Source organism: Perissodus microlepis, chromosome 20 (genome assembly GCF_051167445.1).
Source record: "Perissodus microlepis isolate ML-2025 ecotype Zambia chromosome 20, ASM5116744v1, whole genome shotgun sequence".
Lineage (NCBI taxonomy): Eukaryota > Metazoa > Chordata > Actinopteri > Cichliformes > Cichlidae > Perissodus > Perissodus microlepis.
The window spans coordinates 13,757,333-13,781,961 of record NC_140480.1 but is presented as its reverse complement, the minus strand read 5'-3'; the positions used below and the strand labels follow the sequence as shown (position 1 = coordinate 13,781,961).

General features: G+C 39.6%; 1 protein-coding gene across 1 annotated transcript in view; it reads left to right on the top strand.

Annotated features, from left to right (window-relative positions):
- The window catches only part of LOC146364259 (uncharacterized), a 31,835-nt gene extending 7,743 nt beyond the window's left edge, over positions 1-24,092 (top strand). Inside the window, exon 9 of the mRNA XM_084916763.1 lies at positions 23,914-24,092. Coding sequence (XP_084772889.1) covers positions 23,914-24,092 — 179 coding nt within the window. The remainder of the gene's footprint in view (positions 1-23,913) is intronic.
- The last annotated feature ends 537 nt before the right edge of the window (positions 24,093-24,629 follow it).

Below are 24,629 nucleotides of genomic sequence, written 5' to 3'. Positions count from 1 at the left end.
AAAACTATAAAAATGGAGGCAACTTTGCCTGTGGTAGAATGTGTACAATGTATGAAAAAATCTTTACTGCAGATGCTAATTTTACTAATTTAATAATATTAATTTTGTGTTGTAAGATTTATGACTTTCATGCTTTCATAGTGTTACTTGGGAGAGCTTGACATTTTTATCAGGTGGTACACACTGTAGAAAGTTTGAGAAAACCACATAAGTGTATGTGTGCTTTTGGAAAACATTTAAAGCTGCAGTACAGAATCTTTGAAACAGGCTTAAAACATTTTTAGAATATAAACAGAGCACTCTGCTTCTCTTTACAGCTCCTCACCACTTTCTGATAGTGTGCAAATGTGATGTACGTGCTGCGGCAGTCATACAGACAACTGGACAGTCCAAAAGTTGGCCTACCTATTACTGGCTGAGGTTTTAGTAGAGTTGTGGCTGAACCACATAAAAATATATCATTAATTTTAATCTCCCCAATCAATTATAATGTTATGTTGGAATGTTGTTAAAGAGGGTCAAAAATGTTTCAACCCAGTTTGTTTTGCAGATTCTGTATAGCAGCTTTAATATAGGGAGGACACAACTTCCAGATTGTGTGAGTAAAATCAGGTTTTTTCTCTTTGTCAGTTTAACAGTTTCCTATTGTGCCTGTCACTGTTCCCTGTCTGTTTTCTTACCTGGTTCTTCCTGACCTTGTACTTTCTCCTCACATTCCCCTCTTTCCTCTCTCACTCTTTGGACTGACAATCATACACAAATAGATTTTATTCAATTAGATGAAAAATTAAAGTAATATGAAAAAATACTATTAAGATCACTAACAAAAAGTCCTCTCTCAGTGTACTTTCAACCAAAAGGCAAATAACCAAACCACATGTACATCTAATAAAAGATATAAATATTGAAACACTGATCCAATATTATTCCTGATTCACAGGTCATTTGATTTTACACTTTTACCTGAATGTGGCTCCTTTTTTTTGAACAAACTTTCTTATATCCATTATGAACCTGGCTGTCTCTCTGTACACACACACACACACAACAGGTGTTCTAAGGTTAATGGGCATTCAGTCAGTTAGCTAGTTAGTATCCATTTCAAACAGGACAGTGGTAACAACAGTAGGCTACGAACAATTTTAAGTTTTAGATTTTAAATAGGCTGTATAAATTTCAATGGGAGCAACAGGACGGTCAAATGTCGCTGATTTTACTACGGAGCAGGACGGATTGTAGGGTAGCAAACATCTTCTGAAAACACGTTTTCAACACCTGGGTATAATGTTTTTCAGCTAAAAAGAAACATGGTCTGATAACTACCTAACTATATAAAGAGTAACTCAAGGTTAAATGCAGTTAATATGTCCTGTTTTAACCCAGGCACTTACACCTCTGCTCCACTGCATCTCCTCCACCATCGCTCTGGCAGACAGAGTGCTAGAGTCAGAGTAGGGGAGAGGTGAGCTGGAACAAACCATTTTAGGAGGGGGGGGGATTTCTATACTTTTGTTGTTAAAATGTTATGTCTCAACCAAGTACTGTATGCTTTTTATATTTTTAGTAGTGTGTCACACAAACAGCAAATATTGTCAAAAAAAAGTAAGAAATCAAAAATCAAAAATGGGCTAAAATCGCCCCAGGTTAAAAACATACCCGTTAGAAAAATAGACAATTAATCAGCAACACAGTTTATGTGATTATTTGGTGTTAATTTGTATTCCGCGATCTCTATAAAAGGTGACTGGACTTCATCTGCAAATCTCAGTCACAGAGTAAAAACAGCTAATGGTGGGGAAAATGGTGGTTGTATCAGGGCAACTAATTTGATTACACAGGTCACCAGGTTTAAGGCAACCTGTCTCCAAAGAACCACAGTCTGACTTGGACTGGCTACAATCACTCTTAGACAAATTGGCAAGTAACTGCTATCTAATGTATAAACAGTGACAGACTGCCAACACACTGTAATCAACCTGAGTCTGTTCAAAATGGGATTCGACTCAACAGGTCGCCAATTACTTGTCCTATATAAAAGCAATGCTGCAAATCACTTATGTCATTCTGTTGAAGTTGAATCACTGTTCTGCTGCTGCAACTACGTCAGTATTCGTGGAGGAATTTCTGATTTTCAGCTTCAGGTCTTTGAGGTTCTGGCTGGATTCTGAATGTAAATAGTTCATTTGAATTTCAGTTTAATGGAACCTTCAGATTTGCAACAGATGTCAGCAGATTTTATAGCAGTTAATTGCTACAATATCACAGTTTTCATTTTATTAGCCAACTAGGCCCGATCTAAACGTGAAGTGATTTGACAGACAGCAAACTGGCTTGGTACACCAAAGTCCCTTTGACGATAACAGTGGACTGACTGATCGCAAGTTGATTGTGCATAAAATCACAATCATTTTTGGCCATACTTTCTGGTTTCCCTGGTGTAACTGTAGCAATAAACAATGCACAATAACTTTTGTACACTAACTAAAATCACTGGACACTGTTGCCAATATCTTCCACAAAACTGCCTGCTGAAAAGTTCAAACTCTGAGTGTGAGTATGCAGACAGAAAATTATTTCTGATGTAAATATTTGATCAAAGTTTGTATCAAAGAAAATTCTTAAACACTCCACACTCTTAGTAATACATACATATGCAGTTTAACCCAGACTGTTTGTATTTCACAGCCAAGGCTATAAAGTGAAATCTAATAAAATCATGCAGTTTAACCACTTAATGCTAAGCACTCATTGTTGTGTGAATCCTCATGTTGATTGTAAATGTTAAGGGCAAGTTGTATCCTCTAATGATAATGAAGCTGCAGCAATTAGTTGATTATAGTTGACTCACAAAAATGTCATCGCCTGTTTCACACAGTAACATATGAAATTATTATTTTGATCATGTTTAAAGGGGTAACATGTTTCATCATCATCACGCAAACGTTGGACTGCACAGTGTAGTGGCTGGAGAGTAATGACATCATCAGCCAACAAAGGAGGATAACACTTTTGCTTGTCCTGGTGTGTGTCAGTAATTTCCCCAGGCAGGCAAAGAAATTATGGTAATTGTGTTATAAGAACAAAAGTAACAGCATAAACTTTACTTGGCAGTGGAAAGAGAGCCATGTTGCTAGTGATGGCCCTTAGGCCACTTGCTGGTTTTTCTTTTTTTGTTTATTTGTTTTGGGGGGTTGCAGTTGCATGGATGTGGTTTACTCTGAATAATGGCCGACACAGACTGAGCAGCATGGGACTGTAAGACACCCTCTCTCCTTCAGTGTAACTGGTTTAGTGAACCTTGAAAGAGGGAGAGTGACTAAAACAGGACTGACCATCTGACGGGTGTTTATCTGGACCCAAACCTAAGGCCTGAAAGAGTTTAAAGCAACACTGAGTTAACAGTACTTCTGCTACATCAGTAAGTAATGAAATTTCACCTAATTATTAACCTAATACAGCCTAATAATGCAAGGTTATTAACCTGTATTAGGTTAGAAGGATTGTATTCTATTGCCACCAAAAGCATAAATGCCAAAGTTTGTGTGGGTCATTAGTGAGTTTTTCCATGGGTTAAATAAGTTTAAAAAAGCATAAGTTGAATTGTGTTCATCAAAAACACTCACAATAACCAATTAATCTGGTGGACTAGAGCTGCTTCTAGATCTACTGCTGTCAGCACACACTGCACAAGCACAAATCCTGCAGTCACCAACAAAGGCTGAAGACACGAACAGGAGCTGTCAGAGTCCAAGTTTCACAGTTAGTCCTATGATTAACACCTGTCTTTGAGACTGAGGCAGTTAATATCAGCCGGAGCCACAGACTGACAGTGATTGAATCAAAATCACACATCCATTGTAGATTGGCAGTGCATTAGCTTGCAAATGAGGCTTTCAGAATTTCTTTTCCGACACGGAAAAGTTGCAGTGAGTGGCAGCAATTCTGCCTCGACATCATCTTAGTATTATCCCTCCTCTAGTGGTTTTCAAATGGTCCTGCTTAAATAAGACCTTGTGCTGCTTTATCATACTAAGTGTTGCAGTGGTGTCTGACAAGAAAGGGCATTTTCTGTTGAAGTCGCTGAGTGCTTGCCGCCAGACAAGTCCGGTATATGTGCACAAAGCACATAGACCACGTTTGACTTTTTTTCCCGCCACAGCTGGGTTTTTTGATTTAGCGCCCAAGTGTCATCAACATGTGGCAGCTATTGTTATTCTTAAATCTCGCTTGAGCGTTCCATTAAAAATACAGGGCTGGAGCTGTCTGCTCTGTTAGGCGTCTGATTCACTAACAGGATGTCATCACTTTGTTTGGAGGAAACAAAATTCTGACACCTTCAGAGAAGAGTGGCTGCATGCTGTCGATCTCCGGAGAGACGTTTTTCTGGAAAAAGGAAGATACTGTCAAAATGCATGCACGCGCACGCACAGATAAACAAGATGGCTGACAATTTGGGCACACAGATTCAGAGAAACAAGGCTCAGAGAAACAACACATCCACACACCCACGTGGAGACACAAAAGATTTTAACAGTAGGTAAGATTGCAGGGTCCAGGTGGTGCTTTCACACCTCTCTGTCTTCTTCATGTCTCACGTCCCTCTTTTACAATGACAGCACCCACTGGGAGAATTGTGTAAAGGACATGATGGAGGGAAGCTGTTAACATGTGTGTGTGTGTAAGTGTGGGAAGCGCTCAGAATGTGTGTAAACCAGCACTTACTGAAAGACAATTTTTTTAAAAAGACGCAGCATTTTATTTTAGAATGGGCTCATTATGCCCGTCGTTCTCACCCATGGGAACAGCACCACACATCAAAAGTGATGTCACATCCACTGGCACAAGCCCTGATTTGGTTTCGTTTCAGCCGATCATGCATCTCTCAGTTTTCGTAACCTCACACTGGTGCCAGGGCTAACACTACCCGGTTAAAGGCACGAGTGTATGATCATGTTGATTTTTACCACCAGTTTAATAATATATCAGTGCAGAGACTCAGTTTTGACTTCTTCGTCTCCTCCTATACCAGCACTGATGTGGAGATTTTGTCTAAATGGTGACACCTATCATTCATCACTGGTAATTGGTAAATTGACTGGTTCTTATACAGTGCTTCTCTACTCTGAGCACACAAAGCACTTTACACAACTTGCCTCATTCACCCATTCACACTCATCCACACAAGCACATTTTTCTATGCATGTGCTTTCCATCTAACATTCACACGCATTCATACTCCAGTGGATTGAATGACATAACAAAAGCCATAACCACTCTGAACTCACACATGCACTGGTAAACACAGTTCCACACCCCCCGTTACAAGGATTTCCCTCTATAAACCACCACTGTGCAATACTTAATTCCACATTTATTTACATATTTATTTCCTTTTGTAATTGTTATATTTGTACATTTTATATGTTTTTCTCTAAATACTGTTCATACGTATATAGTGCTGCAGAAACTGTGCATTACCTAATGCACCTAATGCAGCAATACCAGTAGCCCAGCACAGCTAACAGCCTATCTTCCCCGTATGGAACCCTGTCCACTCCATCAGTACAGTTTGAATTCATTGATCAGTGACATCCATCTCAAAACATCAACAAACACAGAGTTCAATTTGAAGAGCTCACATGTTGCACTGCCTCAGGTTACAGTTCAGAAGTTTGCTTTAATAACACAATAATAAACTACTATATTTAACTACTCTTTAGAATATTGCAACAAATCTGAATTATTCTTAATTTTTTTATTTATCAGTTATGACACATAGCTCATTATTACAGCACTATGTCCTTGAACACTTACTGTTGGTCCAACCTAGTATAACAGCAAAGCGTGTAATATACATGCTGGTCCACTGTGTGTATGTCACGCTTTGTCTCTCCAAAGAGTGATATGGACATGTATGCAGAAGCTTCAGTTTATGTCCATTTTGGTCACATATGTCTAAATGATATTTTTCTGTAAGCCTTGTGTTTTTTTCACATGCAGTTTTGCAAACCTAAGTTGTGCTGCTTACCCTTCTAAACAAGTCATACTTGTTCAGCCTTTTTCTAATTGTACTCTCCAGAACTTTTTGCCCTCAGCCATATAAGCAGACCTCTGACTGGCTGAACCAGCAACTTGTTTGAGTTTGAAAGAAAGACACTATTTCTATTTGTAATATAAAGTCTAAAGGTTTCTTTCTTGATAAAGCGTAAAGTTATGGTTGGGTCAGGTGACCCTGAACCATCCCTTATCCAATCCAATCCAATTTTATTTATAAAGCACTTTAAAATACCCAGCACAGGAACAAAGTGCTGTACAGAAAATAAGTTAAAACAATAGAATAACAAAAAACAGCAAAATAAATAAATAAAACACATAAAACATAAAATTAAAACAGCCCTATGTTAAAACAAAAACAAGATAAAATGGCATCGAATCACCTAAAAACAACTAAAATAAAAAATAAAAAATAAAAAAACCAACATCTCACGTGGTGTCAAAGGCCAGGGTAAAGAGGTGGGTTTTCAAGAGTGACTTAAAAACAGATAAAGAACTGGCCTGTCTAATCTCTAAAGGAAGCTCGTTCCACAGTTTTGGAGCTGCTACAGCAAAAGCACGATCTCCTCTAAGTTTACGCCCAGTCCTGGGTATCTTCAGGAGCAGCTGATCAGCTGACCTGAGAGAGCGGGTGGGTGTATAAGGCTGTAGCAGCTCAGAGAGATACGATGGGGCTAGGCCATGGAGAGCTTTAAAAGTAAATAAAAGAATTTTAAAATGAATCCTAAAAGAAATGGACAGCCAGTGAAGTGAAGCTAAAACAGGGGAAATGTGCTCAAACTTTCGAGTGCCTGTTAAAAGACGAGCTGCGGCATTTTGCACCCTCTGTAGATGACTAATATATGATGCGCTGACCCCAATATAAAGTGCATTACAGTAATCCCTTAGTTATGCTGTTATAAGCTCAGGCTGATGGAGAATTACTGTCACTTCTGCTTGTCATGAAATTTTGTCTTCTGTCTTTGTGTTTTGCCTCGTTTGTTGTTTATGCTCACTCCGTGCTTTCCTTTTTTCTTTCCCATCACACCTCGTCAGCTTGCAGATGGCCCTGAGTGGTGTTCTGTGGGAGGTTTCTTCCTGTAAAGGAGTTTTTCCTCCCCACCATCACTAAGTGCTTGCTTACTGAAAATAATCTCAGCATTGTGCTTCTCTCTGATATTGTGGAGTCTTTACAATAAAACATTAAGAAGCTTGTGTTCACTGATTTTGTGAACTTGTTACACATTTTATTTGAAACGTTTTGTGATTTTTCAGTTTGTCTTATATTTGTTAGAATCTAAAGTCTGAAAATTTAAATTTGGATTTTGACCAGATCCTCTGTGGTGTCCCTGCAACTGACATCCTGCTGGCTCCATCTGCTTGTGCAGCTTGATGAGGCTCCCATGAAAACTGACTAGGAGTATATTTTTAGTGGAGCAGAGTGAAGAGCAGCTTCTGCAAGCCATCCCGTTGTGTCTCAGTGTTGACAGTCTTATCAATAGAGACACAGGCCTCTAATACCTGCCCACATTAGAGCTGTAAGCTTATAATTAAACTGAAGAATTCAAATCCTTAAGTAAAAAAATTCTTAACTAAAACTAAAAAGAGGAAAAACAGGAAAAAAAAGCCAGAGGTGATATACATTGGGTTTTTTTTAAATTCTCTTTTAACTGATTTTTTTTTTAACTAAATTACATTTTTTGAAAAAAAATATATATATTTGTGTTTGTCTTTTTAATAGATTTTTCAAGTATCTTTATGCTGAATTTCTCAATTTTATTGCATATTTATATTTTGCTATGAAAAAAAAGGAAATAGGTGCAGATTTATCTTAAAGCGTTAATGGAAACACAGTGTATAAGGCAAAAAGTCACCCCAATCGGTCGCAGCAGATGACCGCCCCTCCCTGAGCCTGGTTCTGCCGGAGGTCTCCTCCTGTTAAAAGGGAGTTTTTCCTTCCCACTGTCGCCAAGTGCTTGTGATTGTTGGGTTTTTCTCAGTATGTATTATTGTAGGGTCTGCTTTACAATATAAAGCGCCTTGAGGCGACTGTTGTTGTGATTTGGTGTGGATAAATAAAATTTAATGTAATTTAATTGAAAGTGAGTTTTTACAATTCCAACAAGCCTGAAAGTCAAAATTTATACAATTGCCTTTATTTATTTTTTTTAGCACACCCTGAACTCTTCAGGAATAGTTCACTAAGCTTCCTGAAGGATGTTTAACAGCTCCTCTTTAGATGTTGATTTTTTTTTCTTGATCGCTGTCAAAATAATCCCACACTGTTTCAAAATGTTCAGGTCAGGGCTCTATGGACGCCAATCCATGACTGATTATTTTTTTAGTGTGTGTTTTTCTATCCAGTTATGGTTTTATGGCACTGGCAGTCTGTTTGGGTTGATTATCAAGCTAAAAAAAAAAGAAGCTGTTGCCAACAAGACACTTTCCAGATGGTCCTGGAAGGTGGATAAAATCTCTGGTGATATTTTTGTTAACAAATCCATTAGCTATGACAAGATCCCCAACAGCACTGGATGAAATGTAGCCACAAACCATGACAGAGACTCCACCGTGTTTTGCAGATGGCAACAGACACTCATTGATGTACCTCTCTCCTCCATACATATTGTCAATAATTTGAACCAAAAAGAGACTCCACCAAGTTGTACCTCTGCACACAGCTGATTTGAACAAAATCCAATTTCAACAAGTTCCAATTTGGAGTCATCACTTCATGAGACCTGTTGCCACTCATTTTTAGTGAGTCCTTGACTAACCTCAGCCTTTTCTGCGTTCCACAACCACACCGAGACCATTTCTAATTAGGTTTCAGTGAACAATAGATGGATTAACTGAAGGTCCTCTCTCAGGTCCTTTGTCAAGTCTGCGTGAGTGTTTGCTATTTCTCAAGGACATGACTTTCAGATATTGTTCATCGTCGCCGTGCTATTTCTTCTTTTGTCCTCAACTTCCCACTTTCATCACATTTTGTAATGATACACTGCACATCACACATCAGGTTTTTGGCTAACAGCTCTTTGGGAATCACCTGATGTGTGCAAAAATACTATTTATGTCTGACTCTCAAACTATCTTGTCTTTGGCATTTTTCTAGAGTCAACAAAAAAAGGGAGCAAATTAAGTTCCTTTTGCTAATAGGAAGTAATAAAATAAATTGTTTATTTGCTATGTTGTCTCTTACATGTCAACACAACATCCGGTCATCTCCTGAGATAGATGCCGTTGTTGTGCTTGAATGATTCACAGGTCAGTGTTAAGTGGCTTTACAAATAAAACAACATTCCTCTGAAAATGGTTGGGTACAAGGACTCAATAGAAAAGGAATGAGAAAACAGCCAAGGCCCAAAGAATAACTTTGAAAGATCTTCAGAAAACCCTGGAAAACTTTTGTCAATACAATTTTTTTATCAAAAAAGAAGGGAAAAATTAAGGGTAGGGTTAGCCGTATAGTATAACATATTATTGTATTTCAATACATACATGCAGTTAAACAGGCTGGAGTCTAGCTTGCTGTAGTCTTAGATCTGTATTATCTGAGTGACAACAGATATTCCTCACATGACCATGGCCCTGAAGGGCAGGTGATCAAAATAAACTTGACTTAAAGAAAGAGTGGCCTTAAAGATGTCAGACACTGGATTAAATGAACTCTGCAGCAAGGCCCAGGCATAGATTAGGATTATTTTAAACCGTGACTCATGCAAAGCTGCTCTAGTAGAGTACAAAAACCAAAACTCTGAATCTGGAAATGAGCATAACAGATCCCCTTTTGGCAATTAGGTCTTGTTTCCTGCTCTGAATGAGTAAGTGTTTGTGTCTGTGAGGCCGAGTTCACATATTCAAGTGTACTTTCATGTTTGCACAGTGTATTTGCATCTGTATACGTGACAGGTGTCAACAGTTTAGCATTTAACACCTGTATGCCAGCGTCACCTCAGAGCCTCTCAGCCACTCACTACCTCTGCAAGACGCCACTTTCTTCAACAGGCTGAAAATAGAGTTGACTCCAGCTGAGTCCCCATGAGAGTACACACCATGGGTCTGCAGGGAGTGTATTTCAACACTCCACATGAATAATAGCAGCACTTTGTATTGAGGGAAATGTTTTTCTACCCTCCGTCTCTCACCTCTCTCTGGCTCCCCAGAGACCTTGGCAGCTTTCCGCACAGGGACATTTCTTTAAAGTAAAGATGTTGACCTTTACAAATAGAGGTGGACCACAGCCAAGACTGCTGCTCACTATCTGTGTATCACCATATGGGAAAGATGCATTTGTGCTGCAAATAGCACAGAAGGCAGGCTAAATGGGTTCACATGTTGTTGTTTTTTTGGTTTAAATTTTCATCATCCTCTATTTTCCAGCAGTCTTCCTGAAAGTGGTGGAAATTGGCAAAGAGAGTTTGATGATGCACGCTCAAACTTTTCATAACGTAAACAGCAGATGATGAAAAACACTTGAGTCATGCTTGAAATTTATAAAAAGGGCCTTTCTATGGAGTGTGAAACTGAATAGCATTGGTAAATGTCTGCCTGATAGCGAAACTGCTGCAGATCAGCAGAGAAGCACTGCCAAGCTCCCCAAAGTGGAACATTACATAAACATTTCACAAATACGCATGGAGTTAGGCTGCTTATTAATATTTAAAAATTAACCTCTGATTTAATGAAAAAGAATTAAAACTCATCTGACATCTGTCTGTAATGAAGAGAACCTTCTCCAGTATGCATCAAAACTTACAGGCAATAACTTTAAGTTCATGTGAGAAACATCAATGACAGGAAATAGGAGAAGACAGACAAAACTTTATGTTTACTGTAGAGATCCACAACTAGAATTAACGTTTCATTTTTATGTGGGTTATTAAATATTCTCTTAGCTCTTGCGTGATGTAAGTCATCTTTTCATAAGAGATTTCCACAATCAGGAGATTTAGTGTAACAGGCAGGACGTGAGGTTCAGGAGAACAGAGTTAAAGAAGAAAGCGAATTGCTTCCCCCTTGGGAAATTAATCATAACTCTTATCATAAGCCAGCATTTTGAAATTTTGAAATAAATACACAAACTATCAAGGTGCGACTGAGCTTGGAAAATGTGTGCTGGTATGGATTGTTTCATCATCGCCATTGGTACAAGGGAAAACAAAAAGAAAAACAGAAAACAAAACACATTTTTTTCATTTACATAAAATAATGTTTAAATAATAAGTTTAAACAATAAGCGGGAGGGTAATTTTCAGTGTAAAAGTTGCACACAACTTGTTCTATACCTTAAAGTGTACTAATATAATGTTTTTAAAAAATAAGTGAATAAAAGTAATCTGTTCTTAATGAATAGAACAAACATTGCCCTAGACACCTTACACCAAAATTGGTCTAATGATCTAGTGCTGGATCCTAAATACACCGTATTCATTCTCAATTGTACCACATGATGTTGGACTTTACATTTATAATGGTGAGATGAAACACTAAGAAAAGTACAGCTTGTTATGTCTTATTAGTGTACCATAGCATAAAGTTTGGCCTCCATGGACGCTGTAAGTTAAGATATCACAACATGTAGACAATGTTAAATATTGGCACATTTTGCTTCCAGCTTTCAAGGCTGAGCTGACAATCATGCTCCAGCTGATGGAAAACAACTGGTGCTGTACCCAAATGTTCCAGGAAAGCTTACAGAATTTCTGGCAGCAATTGTTTTTCTCGAGGGCGTACTGAACCAAGGAAGGACATGAAGCACATTCATCTGACTCAGTGTGAGTTACACTTGCTGATGATATCATTACCATTTTTTATTGTCAAAAAAATGGAAAAATGGAAAAGAATCACCTTTTAATTTCTTTTAATTTATTCATTCATTTATTGATTTTAGTTTGCTTAGTCAGTATCAAAGTAGCCCAGTGTTAGCTGTATATCTGTGGGTGCATCACAAATGAATAGTGCTGTTAGCTATAGAGATTGAAAATGTGACATCATTCAGAGGTAAAACCGCAAAGGATTCTGGGAACTCGTGGCAAGAGGTACTAGCGCACGCAGGCTTTCAATTGAAATCAGTTACACAGCGATAAAAAGAAACACAAAAAATGGCAAGAAGCTGTTGTATTATTAACTGCAATAGCCGGTCGCATGACAGCCACGGGAAGCCGATGGGTAAAGAGATCAGTTGTTATTGGATTACGTCATTGAAGAGAAATTGTTCAAGTCATGTTTCCGAAGTAACAAACATATACTTTTATTCACAGGATAAAACAGTTTTTTTGTATCACTAATTGCCCAGTACGATTACAGCATACAATATTATTGTCACTGCTACATTTCTGTAATGCGTACCAGAAATTATTTCCATTACTAATTAATTACCGTTGAGCTCAAAGGTCTTGTTAATAAACGGTTAACGAATGTGTATTTATGAAGACGATTTGTGAGGTAAACTTACCTTTGTTCGTATGATGGTCTTTCGTTCTACACGGTGCATTTCAAGGTCCTGTACCCATCCGTCGGTAAACTGTACCTGGGCTTGTTGCAGTGACCTGAAGTTACTAAACTTCATGAGTGTATGCACTCACTCCAAGAACCGTATAATTATAAATATGAACGTGGTGAAAGTTGGGCAGCACGCTAACGTCTTTTGTCCATTCTGTGTGCTCGTAAGGGTCTAAACCTTTCACTCCTTTGATTTTTTCCTCGTATCTTTTCTTTGACTTTTCATCAAGTCTGTCTTTGTACGGACCGGCATTGTTCTCCTTCGTTTTGTACATACCTTTTTGGGGGGAAAAGAAAAAGCAAGAAGGTATTGGAACCGGAAAATGAACGTTTTGCGGTGCTGCAAATGCTTGTATTTGATGCGGTACTTGGATTGTTTTGCCACGAGTTCCCGGCATGCAATGCACGAAAGTCACGTGGTCTGTCAATCTCTATTCAGGTAACTACAAAGTTGTGAAATGTAAACAAATATGGAGTGCATGCTAAATAAATTAGCAGGAGGACCAGTGAGTTACTGGAGAAATTGAAGATAATTAAATTATTTTTGTTTATTTATTTTTTTGAGTGACATCATGATTTCCTGTGACCCTGACGAGGATAAGCGCAAGAAATTGGATGGATGGACAACATGATTTGCCTTGAGTCTTCTTTAAGAAACCCGAATCTACTCGTGAAATTTAGGGCCCATTAGGTCTGTGAAGGTTCTCAGTCATCCAGGTCATCGTAGTCAAAGGAGCTTGCAAAGAAAAGCGTCTGGACTTCTTTAAGTTACTTGAAGACGTTTCACCTCTCATCCGAGAAGCTTCTTCAGTTCTAAGGTCAAATGGTGGAGAGTCCCAGATATAAACCTAGTGGGAGTATCCCCCCACAGAGGGACAAAAGGACCCCCTGATGATCCTCTAATCGCCTGAGCCAAGGTGTGAAACTGGGTGTGGGTCCCAATCAGCCAGAGTTTGGGGTGTGTTCATTGTGAAACCTGGCCCCACCTTATCATGCGAATTCCTGAGGTCAGATGGCCCAGGATGTGAGTGGGCGTTAAGGCGTCTGGGAAGGGATCTCAAAACTGGATTATAGATGGCAGAGAGTTGGTGTCGTAAACCCCCGCCTCTGTTCAAAGATGGTCGCTCACAGTGGACATAGATGGCTTCTTTCACTCCTCTTTCACATTGGAGAGACCAAACAGCCACTTCACAAGCGCATGGCACAACACAGAAGAGCCACCTCCACAGGACAAGACTCAGCAGTCCATCTGCATCTTAAGGATAAAGGTCACTCTTTCGAGGATGCCAATGTTCACATTTTGGACAGAGAGGACAGATGGTTTGAAAGAGGAGTGAAAGAAGCCATCTATGTCCACTGTGAGCGACCATCTTTGAACAGAGGCGGGGGTTTACGACACCAACTCTCTGCCATCTATAATCCAGTTTTGAGATCCCTTCCAAGACGCCTTAACGCCCACTCACATCCTGGGCCATCTGACCTCAGGAATTCGCATGATAAGGTGGGGCCAGGTTTCACAATGAACACACCCGAAACTCTGGCTGATTGGGACCCACACCCAGTTTCACACCTTGGCTCAGGCGATTAGAGGATCATCAGGGGGTCCTTTTGTCCCTCTGTGGGGGGATACTCCCACTAGGTTTATATCTGGGACTCTCCACCATTTGACCTTAGAACTGAAGAAGCTTCTCGGATGAGAGGTGAAACGTCTTCAAGTAACTTAAAGAAGTCCAGACGCTTTTCTTTGCAAGCTCCTTTGACTAGGGCCCATTAGGTTTTGAAATTTGTAAACTCAGGTGATCAGCAACAAAGCATGTAATTTCATAGTATTCCTGTGTACTAGCTCTCCAGACTTTATGTTTTTCTTTGGATATTGGCTGTTTTTTTCACTCATTAGCCATTAGCTATTTGGAAAAAGAGCCATTTACCCAGGTTTTGGCAATGGCTCTTGGGCATGGTATCTTGGCATGACATGCAGTGTGTGGACAAGTAAAGGACAAAAGAAGAAGCAACAGGCCTAAGAAACTATCTACAGCCGATGAACTGTATGTGACACTCATATCCTTAACCCTTTAAAACCGGTTGGAGTGGGCACGCTCCATTTTGCGTAACTATTTTTAAATCCCAGTAGCACTGCAACCACGTAAGCTAGCGCAATAATTTTTTTTGCATATGAAACCGGAGGAGTTGTACTTACATCTTATGCCATCAGCTTGTCCTAGGTCACGGTTTTCATACCATAAATAAACCATAAACCAATAAACCATTCATACCATAAGTAAACTTTCGCATGCCTGCCATGACCTGCCCGAAACCGGAAGTGACGTCATTTTCGCGGAAATGTAGTTTTTTACCATCAGGGCCTCATGAGCCTATACTGGTGTTTATAAAAGTTATCTTTGACTTTATGACTTTCTGTGTCGTTTCTGGGATGCTTAGGACTCATATTGCACTGCTGGAAATAGTTTATTTTGATGCATATGCTGCTTTTTTGCAAATTTGCTCTATAATATTTATTTTCGTTTTTCCTGCAGTATATAAAAATTGGTGTATTTCAAAAATAAAACTATGAAGACACTTAAAATAAATTTCCTGTGGTGGGAAACTATTTTGTGCAACTTTTTTGTATTTACAGTTTTGAGGGACAAGCCTCTTAAATTTCTCTAACTAGAAATATATGTTAAAAAAACAAAAACGATTTTCAATTTTTTTGTAGTTTATTGCACTTTTTATAAGCTCTGGCGGACTTGGTTCTATGGTAGGTCTTAAAGGGTTAAGAACTATGAAAAAAAAATAGCAAAGACCTGACACAGGACCCAGGAGATACAGCTGGCTCTTCAGTTGATCTATCTATTGTTCACCAATTCCTCATCAGAAGTGGTCTCATTTGAAGGGTGGCTGTCAAGAAGCCATTGTTAAGCAAGACAAACGCTGAGGCATGCCACATGGCACAAAAACTGGACTGAAGATCAGTGGCAACAGGTCTTATGGAGTGATGAATCCAAATTCATGAGAGAGGTACAACAGTGAACCTGTTCAGTTGTCTCGAATCTCTGTCACAATTTAGGGCTGCATTTGAACCAGTGGTGCTGGGGTGTCATAACTCACAGACACAAAAATGTACCATCAGATTTTGATGCACTGTGTAATACCATCTGGGAGGCATCTTGTTGGCAACATTTTAATTATTTAGCATGACAATGATCCCAAACACACTGCCAACACATAAAAAAGTCACAGATCAGTCTGGACCTACACATTAATGAATGAAGCAGTGTGGCATCATCTTCAATGAGAATGGAACAAAAGGCAGCCAACGTCAAAGCAAGCAGGGCTTTGAATGTCCTTCAGGAAGCCTGGAGAACTATTCCTGAGAAATCTTATAGGAGGATTCAGGCTGTATTAAAGAAAAAAGTGTTCAAGGACCAAATATTGACTTTTAAGCTTTTTAGAATTGTAGAAATTCAGTTGTTGGGTTTTTTTTTTTGCCTTATACACTGCAAATAAGGGGTGGCTTGAGACTTTTCCACAATGCTATACTTTTAGAAGCACTGAAAAACAAAAGAAATTAACTGCCTCCAATAAAATCAGCAATATTCTCCTCTCTAACCTGAACTAATCTCAGGTAAATTGGAGAGAAATTGATGTTACACTAAATAACTTTTCTTTAAGTATAGCAGTACATAAAAGTATTGAACTCTCCCTTAAGGGGTTCTGCTTTTTGGCCAAAAGGAGGTCACTAGCTGTTGCTTGAGATACAAACCAGTCGATGTTAATATGGCGATATACGGAGAAGAGGAGAAACGAGACCACATCAAAGAGAAGGCCACTTCTCTTTCCTCGATCTCTCTTTTATCCGTGTCACTCTGAAATGTTTTCTCTTTCCAGCCTGTCTCTTCTTTTGCATTCAAGATGTAGAGCACACACATTTTCACATTTCTGTTTTTATGCTTATTCTGAACACTTTTTAAAGCCCAATAGATGATCCCCCCCTTTCGTTTCTCCATTCTCTGTCCCCTTCTTTTCTTTCCATTCTTTTCTGCATTCAGCAGCGATCCCGTCTTTCTCTCAGGGGAAATGGGGATAGAAGACAGTGGGCGCCTCTCCAGGGTGTCCTTTGGATTCGGGTGAACCACCTGGGCTCCCAGCACTTCACAGTAGAAAGACGAGACACACTCACACAGACATACTAAAAGTGAGAGGAATAGGCCAGCTGGTTAGAGTGTGCGTGCGTGCGTGTGCATGAGTGTGTGATGAGATATGCAAAGCTCCTCACGCTGTTCCCAGTGGGTTTCCTATCACAACACATTACACATTTCTACCTCTCACCTCATCTAAATCCATCTTTCTCATTTAAACACACATTTTTTTTAATGTGTGCACACTCATCTGCAACATCAGACCACACGCACACACACACACACACTCTCACGCACATACACACACTGGCCTGTGTGCTGCTGTGGCTGAGTAACTGTCATCGACAAAGTGCAGTGGGAGGTTTGGAAGCTGTCCCAGTGTTTATTGGGGAAGAGGAGCAATGCAGAGAACCCACTCTTCATCCCACATGACAACCTCTGCTCTACACACTTAAAAGGAAAGCTTTGAAGTTATGGTGTTGCGCAAAAATCTTGAGTCACCATTTATTTCTTTATATTTCGCTTCTAAGGATTCCGACTTTTCTTGGAATTTTTTTTAAGTGGTCTTAAGCAATAGTTTGCAGGTGTTCAAAGTTTTTCTTTGGACATTAGCTACTTCACTCAGTCTCAGTCCAGTCCTTGTACCTGATCATTTTCAGAGCAATGTTGTTTGTTTCTTAAGCAACTTAAAACTGATCTAGAATTCATTCAAGCATGAAAAAACACACCTGGATGAACTTAGCAAATTGTGCATTCAGGTACTAGCAGACAGTTGCAAAAACATCATTTGTTCCAATTTCTGTAGGTGAAGCTACAAAAAATGCCAAAGATAACACAGTTTGACAGACACAGTAATAGTATTTCTTGCACAAGCAAGCTGCTTTCCAAAGCACTATTAGCCAAAACCCTGACATAGCTACACATGGTGTGTGGCATGTTATTAAAGAAAAAAATGAAGACACTGGATGACAGGAGGACAAATAAAGTGGCAGGCCTAAAAAGCCATCTACAGCAGATCAACAGTATCAGACTGAAAATCATCTCCTTAAGAAATAAGGAAAAAATCCAGTATAAACATTACACAGGATCTGAGAAATACACCTGCAGCTTCCTCTCTTCACCAGTACATCATCAGCAATGGTCTCAATGGAAGGCTGCCTGTCAAGAAGCCATTCTTAAGGGGGAGAAACAAGGAGAAAAGGCTGAGGTAAGCCACATTACACAAAAAGTGGACTGAACATCAGTGCCAACAGGTCTTATGGAGTGATAAATCCAAATCTAAACTTTCTGGTTCAAATTGTCACCAGTTTATATATAGAGGAACCCAGGAGAGCTATAACAGTGACTGCCTTACAGCCTGATGGACAACATCTAAAGAAGAGCTTTGAATTCAAGAAGACTGGAGAACTAGTCGTAAAGACTACTTAAAGAAATGACAAGAAAAGCTTCCCTTCAGAGTTCAGACTGTGTTGAAGAATAAAGGTCATAAACAATACTGACTTTCAGGCTTTTTAGAATTGTACACATTATGTTTTACTGTATACACTGTATATATACTGTAAGGCAAATTTATGTTTGGACATGTTTCAATAAATTACTGCACCTATTTCCCAATTTCCAACCAAAATATAAGGAAATGAGGAGGGGCTCGAGACTGTTGCACAGCGCTGTACACCTTAATGAAATTTAAACAGAATTTCAACAAGGCTACTTAGGAGATTTTTTTTTCTCACTACTTATTAATTTCAGAAAACAGAAACTCTGACCTGCAGTTCATTATTTAAGGGCAGCAGAATAATTTCACATCATCTTCTGTTGATATTGAGGGAAATTCTATCATGATAATGTGATGAGTTTTGATTTAGTCTCCCATCTTTCTCTTTGGCAAGTTAATTAGAATTAGAAGCTATTCAAATTCAAATTTAGTGACTAATATGGGTTAGACATGCAAAAACTGTTTGGTTCAATGTGACTTTGTGCCCCTGATACACTACTCAATAATATTACAGTAACACTTTGAAAACACATCAGATCTCAAACGTGTTAGATATCTATATTGATATGGAGTGGGTCATGTGTTAGAAACAAATGCCACATTGTTTTAAATCTAAGACACCTCAAAAATCAAAGTGAAAAAAGGATGTGGCGGCCTAGTACTTTTTAACCAAAATTTCATTATAGCAACTCAAAATGGTACTCAGTAGTTCGTATGACCCACACATGCTTATATACGTATCACTGATCCACCACCAAACCAATCATGCTTAATGATGTTACAGGCAGGATTATGCTCTCCACAGCTTCTCCGGACTGTCACATGTGCTCAGGGTGAACCTGCTCTCACCTGTGAAAAGCACAGGGTGCCAGTGGTGGACTTGCCAACTCTGTTATTCTATGGAAAATGCTAACTAAGCAGCGATGCCAGGCAGTGAGCACAGGGCCTACTAGAGGACACTGGGCGTTGAATCCGCTATTGTAACAGTGTAAATATCTAAAAGAATAGAAGGAAAGGCACGGTTGGTCCATTTCAAATAAAAATGTGCTTGAGTTCAATGTATTTTTGAATTTGTCCTAATACAATACAAAGTAAATGTACAGCGACAGCACAAAAATAAAGCACAATATTAAAACACTACAATATTATTGAATAGAGTTTAAATAGAAATGAACCAATGACCTTCTATGAGCAAGCACTTGAGCACAGAGGGGAGCAAAAAAAAAAAAAACCTCAGGCAGAACCAGACTCCGGGAGAGCAGCCATCTGCTGGGACCAGTTAGGGTGCTGGGAAGGGAGAAGATGAAAAAAGAGCATAAACAGACAACAAACAATATGACACTAAACACTTGGCAGGTAGTGAGGGCCAGTAACTGCAGATCAGAAACACACAGCACAGCTCTGCACCACAGATACCAGCAGGAAGGTAAAGGGAGCAAAGACAGAGAGGACAAAGCACAAACTAGGGGAACGCAAAAACATGAATGCATGAGGAGTGAAAGAGAGGAGAGAAGAGGAGAGAGGTGCTTAATGCATTATGGGAGGTCCCTCAGCAGGCTGAAGCAGAATATCTAAAGGATGGATCAGGACTGCATATGCTAGGTAGAGTAAAAAAAAAACCCAACATCCCACTTTCCGAATGCGGCAGACCCCCTATGCTGACACCGCATTGGTCACATGACACCCAGACACTGACGTCTGTAGTAGACAGATTACAGGACGCTGCATTCAGCAAATGCAGATCATTCGTGGTAGTTTTAGTTTCACAAGTTTGCGGTTTGAGTTTTTTCTTTTTTTTGTTTAGGACCTTGTGGGCTCGATTGAGACAGTTCACATCTTTTCCAGTCTGATGTCTTATGCCACATGTGCCACATTAAATATAGAAGTTATCAGTCAGTTTCAGGATATATCAAATCTAATCAATTCAATTTTATTTATACAGCGCCAAATCACAACAACAGTCGCCTCAAGGGTCTACCTTATATTGTAAGGTAGACCCTACACTAATACATATAGACAAAAACCCAACAATCATATGACCCCCTATGAGCAATCACTTTGGCGACAGTGGGAAGGAAAAACTCCCTTTTAACAGGAAGAAACCTCCGGCAGAACCAGGCTCAGGGAGGGGCGGGGCCATCTGCTGCGACCGGTTGGCGCGAGAAAAGGAAGACAGGATAAAAGGCACGAACTCTGCCATCGTCACAGCTAGCTATCATACTTATTTCTGTACCCATTCACATTATATAGAACAAAAGCAAGGTCTGCACACTGCTGCGCTCCTACAATACATTATTTAGAATTGGTATCCAGTGTTTTAAACAGCAAGCTCTTCTCCAGGCAGATTTGAAGCAACTTGTACACATCTTTTTTTCTCTGTATATAATATCTTGTATATAATATATACAAGATATTATTATTATGTATATATACAAGATATGGGTGGGAGCCTTTATAAGTCTTCCTGTAGGAGTGGTTAGTTTCACAGATAAATTGCAAAAGTTGTGCTGTTTTCTTAAACCCAGATGCAGTCAGTTCATTTCAGTATGAAATGCAAAAAAATAAGATGTGATTAAGTAAACACCATCATTGAAACTGCCCAAATACTTGAAAGGGCTGGAATAGTTCTAGAAACAATTGGCAGAAAAATATTCACGGTATTAGATATACAAGCGTCTAAATATGTGAGATCCATCAAAGATGACACAAACTTCCAAAAGGAACCAGAAACGTCTCCTTTCCATTACTACTTGAGTGTTTCACAATCACATCCGTCAAAGGGTTGGTGGCTTTCAAGCGCTCTGCTAGCAACTACAGCTGTCATCCTAATGTGATTGATTTTTATGAAATGCCTCCTGCAAGATTAAGAAGAGGTACTGGAGCAGTCAAGGGCCATACACCATGGACGTCCATCTAAATTCTCCTCTGCTTTCACTCCACTTCATTTCAAACTCTTTTCAAAATTCTAATTTATGTTGATGAAGTTTGCAGACACCCAGTGAAGTAGCAAAACACTGACCCACTGGTTGACCCTGATGCTTTTAATATTTCTGTAATTAATTCCAGGCATGCCCTCAGAAAGAGGAGGGCAGTGGGGGGTTTGGCTGGCTCATGTTGGGAAGAGTCATCTCACCTTAGGGCAGATCTTGGGGTTAACGTGAGGATCCCGAGTCTGACAGGGTGTCAATACAAAGCAATTTACGGGACCCCATGAAGAATCGACCCCCTAGATAACAGGCAATTTCTCTGCTCTGCTGGTCACCACGGCCTGCAGAAGACCAAATCAGAGCAGAGAGGGGTAAGCAGAGAGAAAGAGAGAGGTTGGGAGAAACAAGAGAGGAGCTGTGATTAGGAGCATATACCACACAGTATCAACGCATGCCTACAGTGATGCCCCGAGTACTTCTGCTCTCATACACAACCTTTACCTAGACTTCAGCACACTCTCAGAGTGCTGCATATGCAGCGAGCGAGCAGATGTACACAGATTAACATTTCTGCACTGACACACAAAAACTGTGGCTTGCACAGCCCACACGGAGCGCAACCACCAACATCGCTGAAATGGAAACGGCTCAGGAGAGAGGGCATGGGCAAGCAGCATTATGCTATGGAGACAGAGGCGAGAACATAAAAAGGAGAGGCTTGCACTGATCTCTTTTTAAACTAGAAGAGAGACCAAATCATTCCAAATACATGTGACTTGCGAGGAAAAATTAACCACCTGACTTGTTTAGTTGAGGGTTTAAATGATTTATTTCGAGTTAAAGGAACTCTCAAAGCTGCAGCATACAGATGCAAGAAAGCCAACGCTAACCAGGAGATTCAAACCCAGAGCCTTCTTACATTAGATTTCACTTAAAAGATGGAGACAGGTGTCAGTCCTCTGAATTCTGACTAATGCTGTGTAACTGAAATATGTCGGATTTTGATTTTAAATTGTTTTTCTTTTATTAGGACTAAATGTTTTTATTTATCCAGTACTCATAATTTTCTTCCTTTTTCAAAAACTTGCAGACTTTCAAAAAGAAAGAAGCAAACTATTTCTTGTTGAGATGTAGAAATACAGTTGTTAAGCATTTTCAGATACTGACCACTGCAAACCTTAGGTCACCTGCAGTCTGATTCTGATTTTTAGTATGTATACAGTGTCGTGTTCAAATTTTTCAGAAGGAGTTCAGGAGAAATATCTGTTGTTTAAAAAGATTGAATTTGCTTTGGCAGTTCAAATTACAAGTTACAGCGCTGGACCTTTGCGTGATACAATAGTCTGCTTCACAGAAAGGATGACCCTCATTGGGCCGCACAGTGTTTATACTCTGACATTAATCTTCTCCCAGCACCCATCCTGATGGCTCCCTTCGAATCCACTCCGTTCGGTCCGGCCTCACCTCGTATCTGCTCCTCAGTTGATTCTAAGGCCCACTTCAGGACATCTGGTTCAGACTTCCTGATACTTATTCTAACCATTATCAGTGTATGTGTAAGCATGCAGCAAGTCCGCTCTTTAATATTTCAATATTTCAGCCCAGTCATAGCGCCAGGTGAAGCTCATGACCCTCAAAACATGGAGCCCCAACTTCGTTATGAGCACATTTGCACTGTGTATAAATAAAATAATAAAACAGCTTTATTTAATAATTTAAATCAAAAAGATTTCCACCCTAACAACAGCACTGTGAGTCCCCACTTTTTTTTCTTTTTTTTTCATATTTTGCTTCCAAGGAGCCAGGCTCTCAATTCACAGTTCTCCTGTGTTTTCCAAGTCTTTCAAAGTTTTCTTTGGACATTTGCTACCTTTTCATTCATTTTCAGACCCGTCGTTGTACCTGACCGTTTTCAGAGAAATGTTTGCTTCTTTGAAATAGGAAAGAATCTAGCAAAGACCTAACAGAGGACCTAAACGATATTTGGATCTTCATTTGATCCATCTACTGTTCGCCAAAGCCTCATCAGGAAGCGTGGCTGTCTTAACCGGTGACGAATCCAAACCCTTTTGTCAGAAATCTTCATCATTATGTATAGAGGAGGTCAGAGAGTTACGACAGTGTCTGCAACCTTTAGTAAAGCACGGTGGAGGTACTGTCATGGTTTAGGGCTGCATTTCATCAAGTAATGTTTGGGATCTTGCCAATTCCGAATGTCCATAAACATCATTAGATTTTCATCCACCACCGAATATTATATGGAAAGCGTCTGACTGGAAGCTGTTTCATTTTTCAGCATTGCAATGATCCCAAATGTCCTGCCAGTGCAGTAAAAACACACCTGTATAGAAAAACTCCCAGTGGAACACTAAGTCCCCCAGGTGAGTGAACATGAGTCATACATTAGTCTTTCCAGAATCAAGACTTAAACATTATTAATGTGGCAAGTATTTCGACAAAGACCAGAACAAAAGGCAGCCAACTTCCAATGAAGAGATTTGAAGAAGCCTGGAGAACTATTACTTCAAGAAATTAGAGGAAAGCTTGCCTAAGAGAGTTCCGGCTCTAAAGTGTGGACCGTACTTCCATGTATGTTGCTGCATGTTTCAACTAACTGCGACATCTATTTCCTATTTTTCTAGCAAATTATAAAGAAATGAGGAAAGGCTCGGGACCGTTCATTGTTCCCATTGTTGCTGAATGTCATTGAATTTCAATGGTCTCTTGTTGCCACATTGCTGCTTTCAGCATGTAGGCCCCTTAATAGCCTCCATCTCATTAGCTGCAATTTCTTTTTCTCCTTTTTTTTTTGCAGTAGCTGCAGCAGAAAAAGGACCACAGTGGCCTTTGAGACAGCTCAATGACACATATGATGGCACAATACTGAACTGGCCAGCCTACAGGTACGGAGGGCGAGATAGGAAGGGACAGCTAGCTGGGTACGAGTGTAAGGACAAGAAAGACATTGTGGACAAAACAGGACACCCCCCATAATCTTTAGTTACAATATTATAGTTAGTTAAATGGTCTGATTGTTCAAATATGTATTTTCTTTGATTGTGGTAAAATAATGTCTCCAAAAATGACATAGTGCAGGAAGCGTAGTTATTCCTCCGTTACACCACAAGAGGGAGTATCCCCTAAAATGAGCAGCTCTAGCGGGAGTAAATAAGCCCAGCCACTACCCATAAGGCAGTGCGCCTATAAGAGTTGTGTGAGACTGCAAAAGTGTGTAATGTTGTGCTATGTCAATGTATATATTTGCAGGTAAGCAGATACAAGATGGTAAATAACTTAAAATGTATCTACAGATGAGTCCACGGGGTTGCAGAGAATGTGGGAAAGTTGGCCGTTAATCCCCACTATGTGTCATTAGTATATAAGTTATTGGTAGCGATGTGAATTAGCCGTGATGTTAACGATTAGCAGCTAGATCTGATTCATTAGTTTGTGCGGAAACCTCGTGGCGCTTTTGGTGGATTTATACCTGTAATCACAGCAGATATAGACTGGTGGATCACACTATCTTTT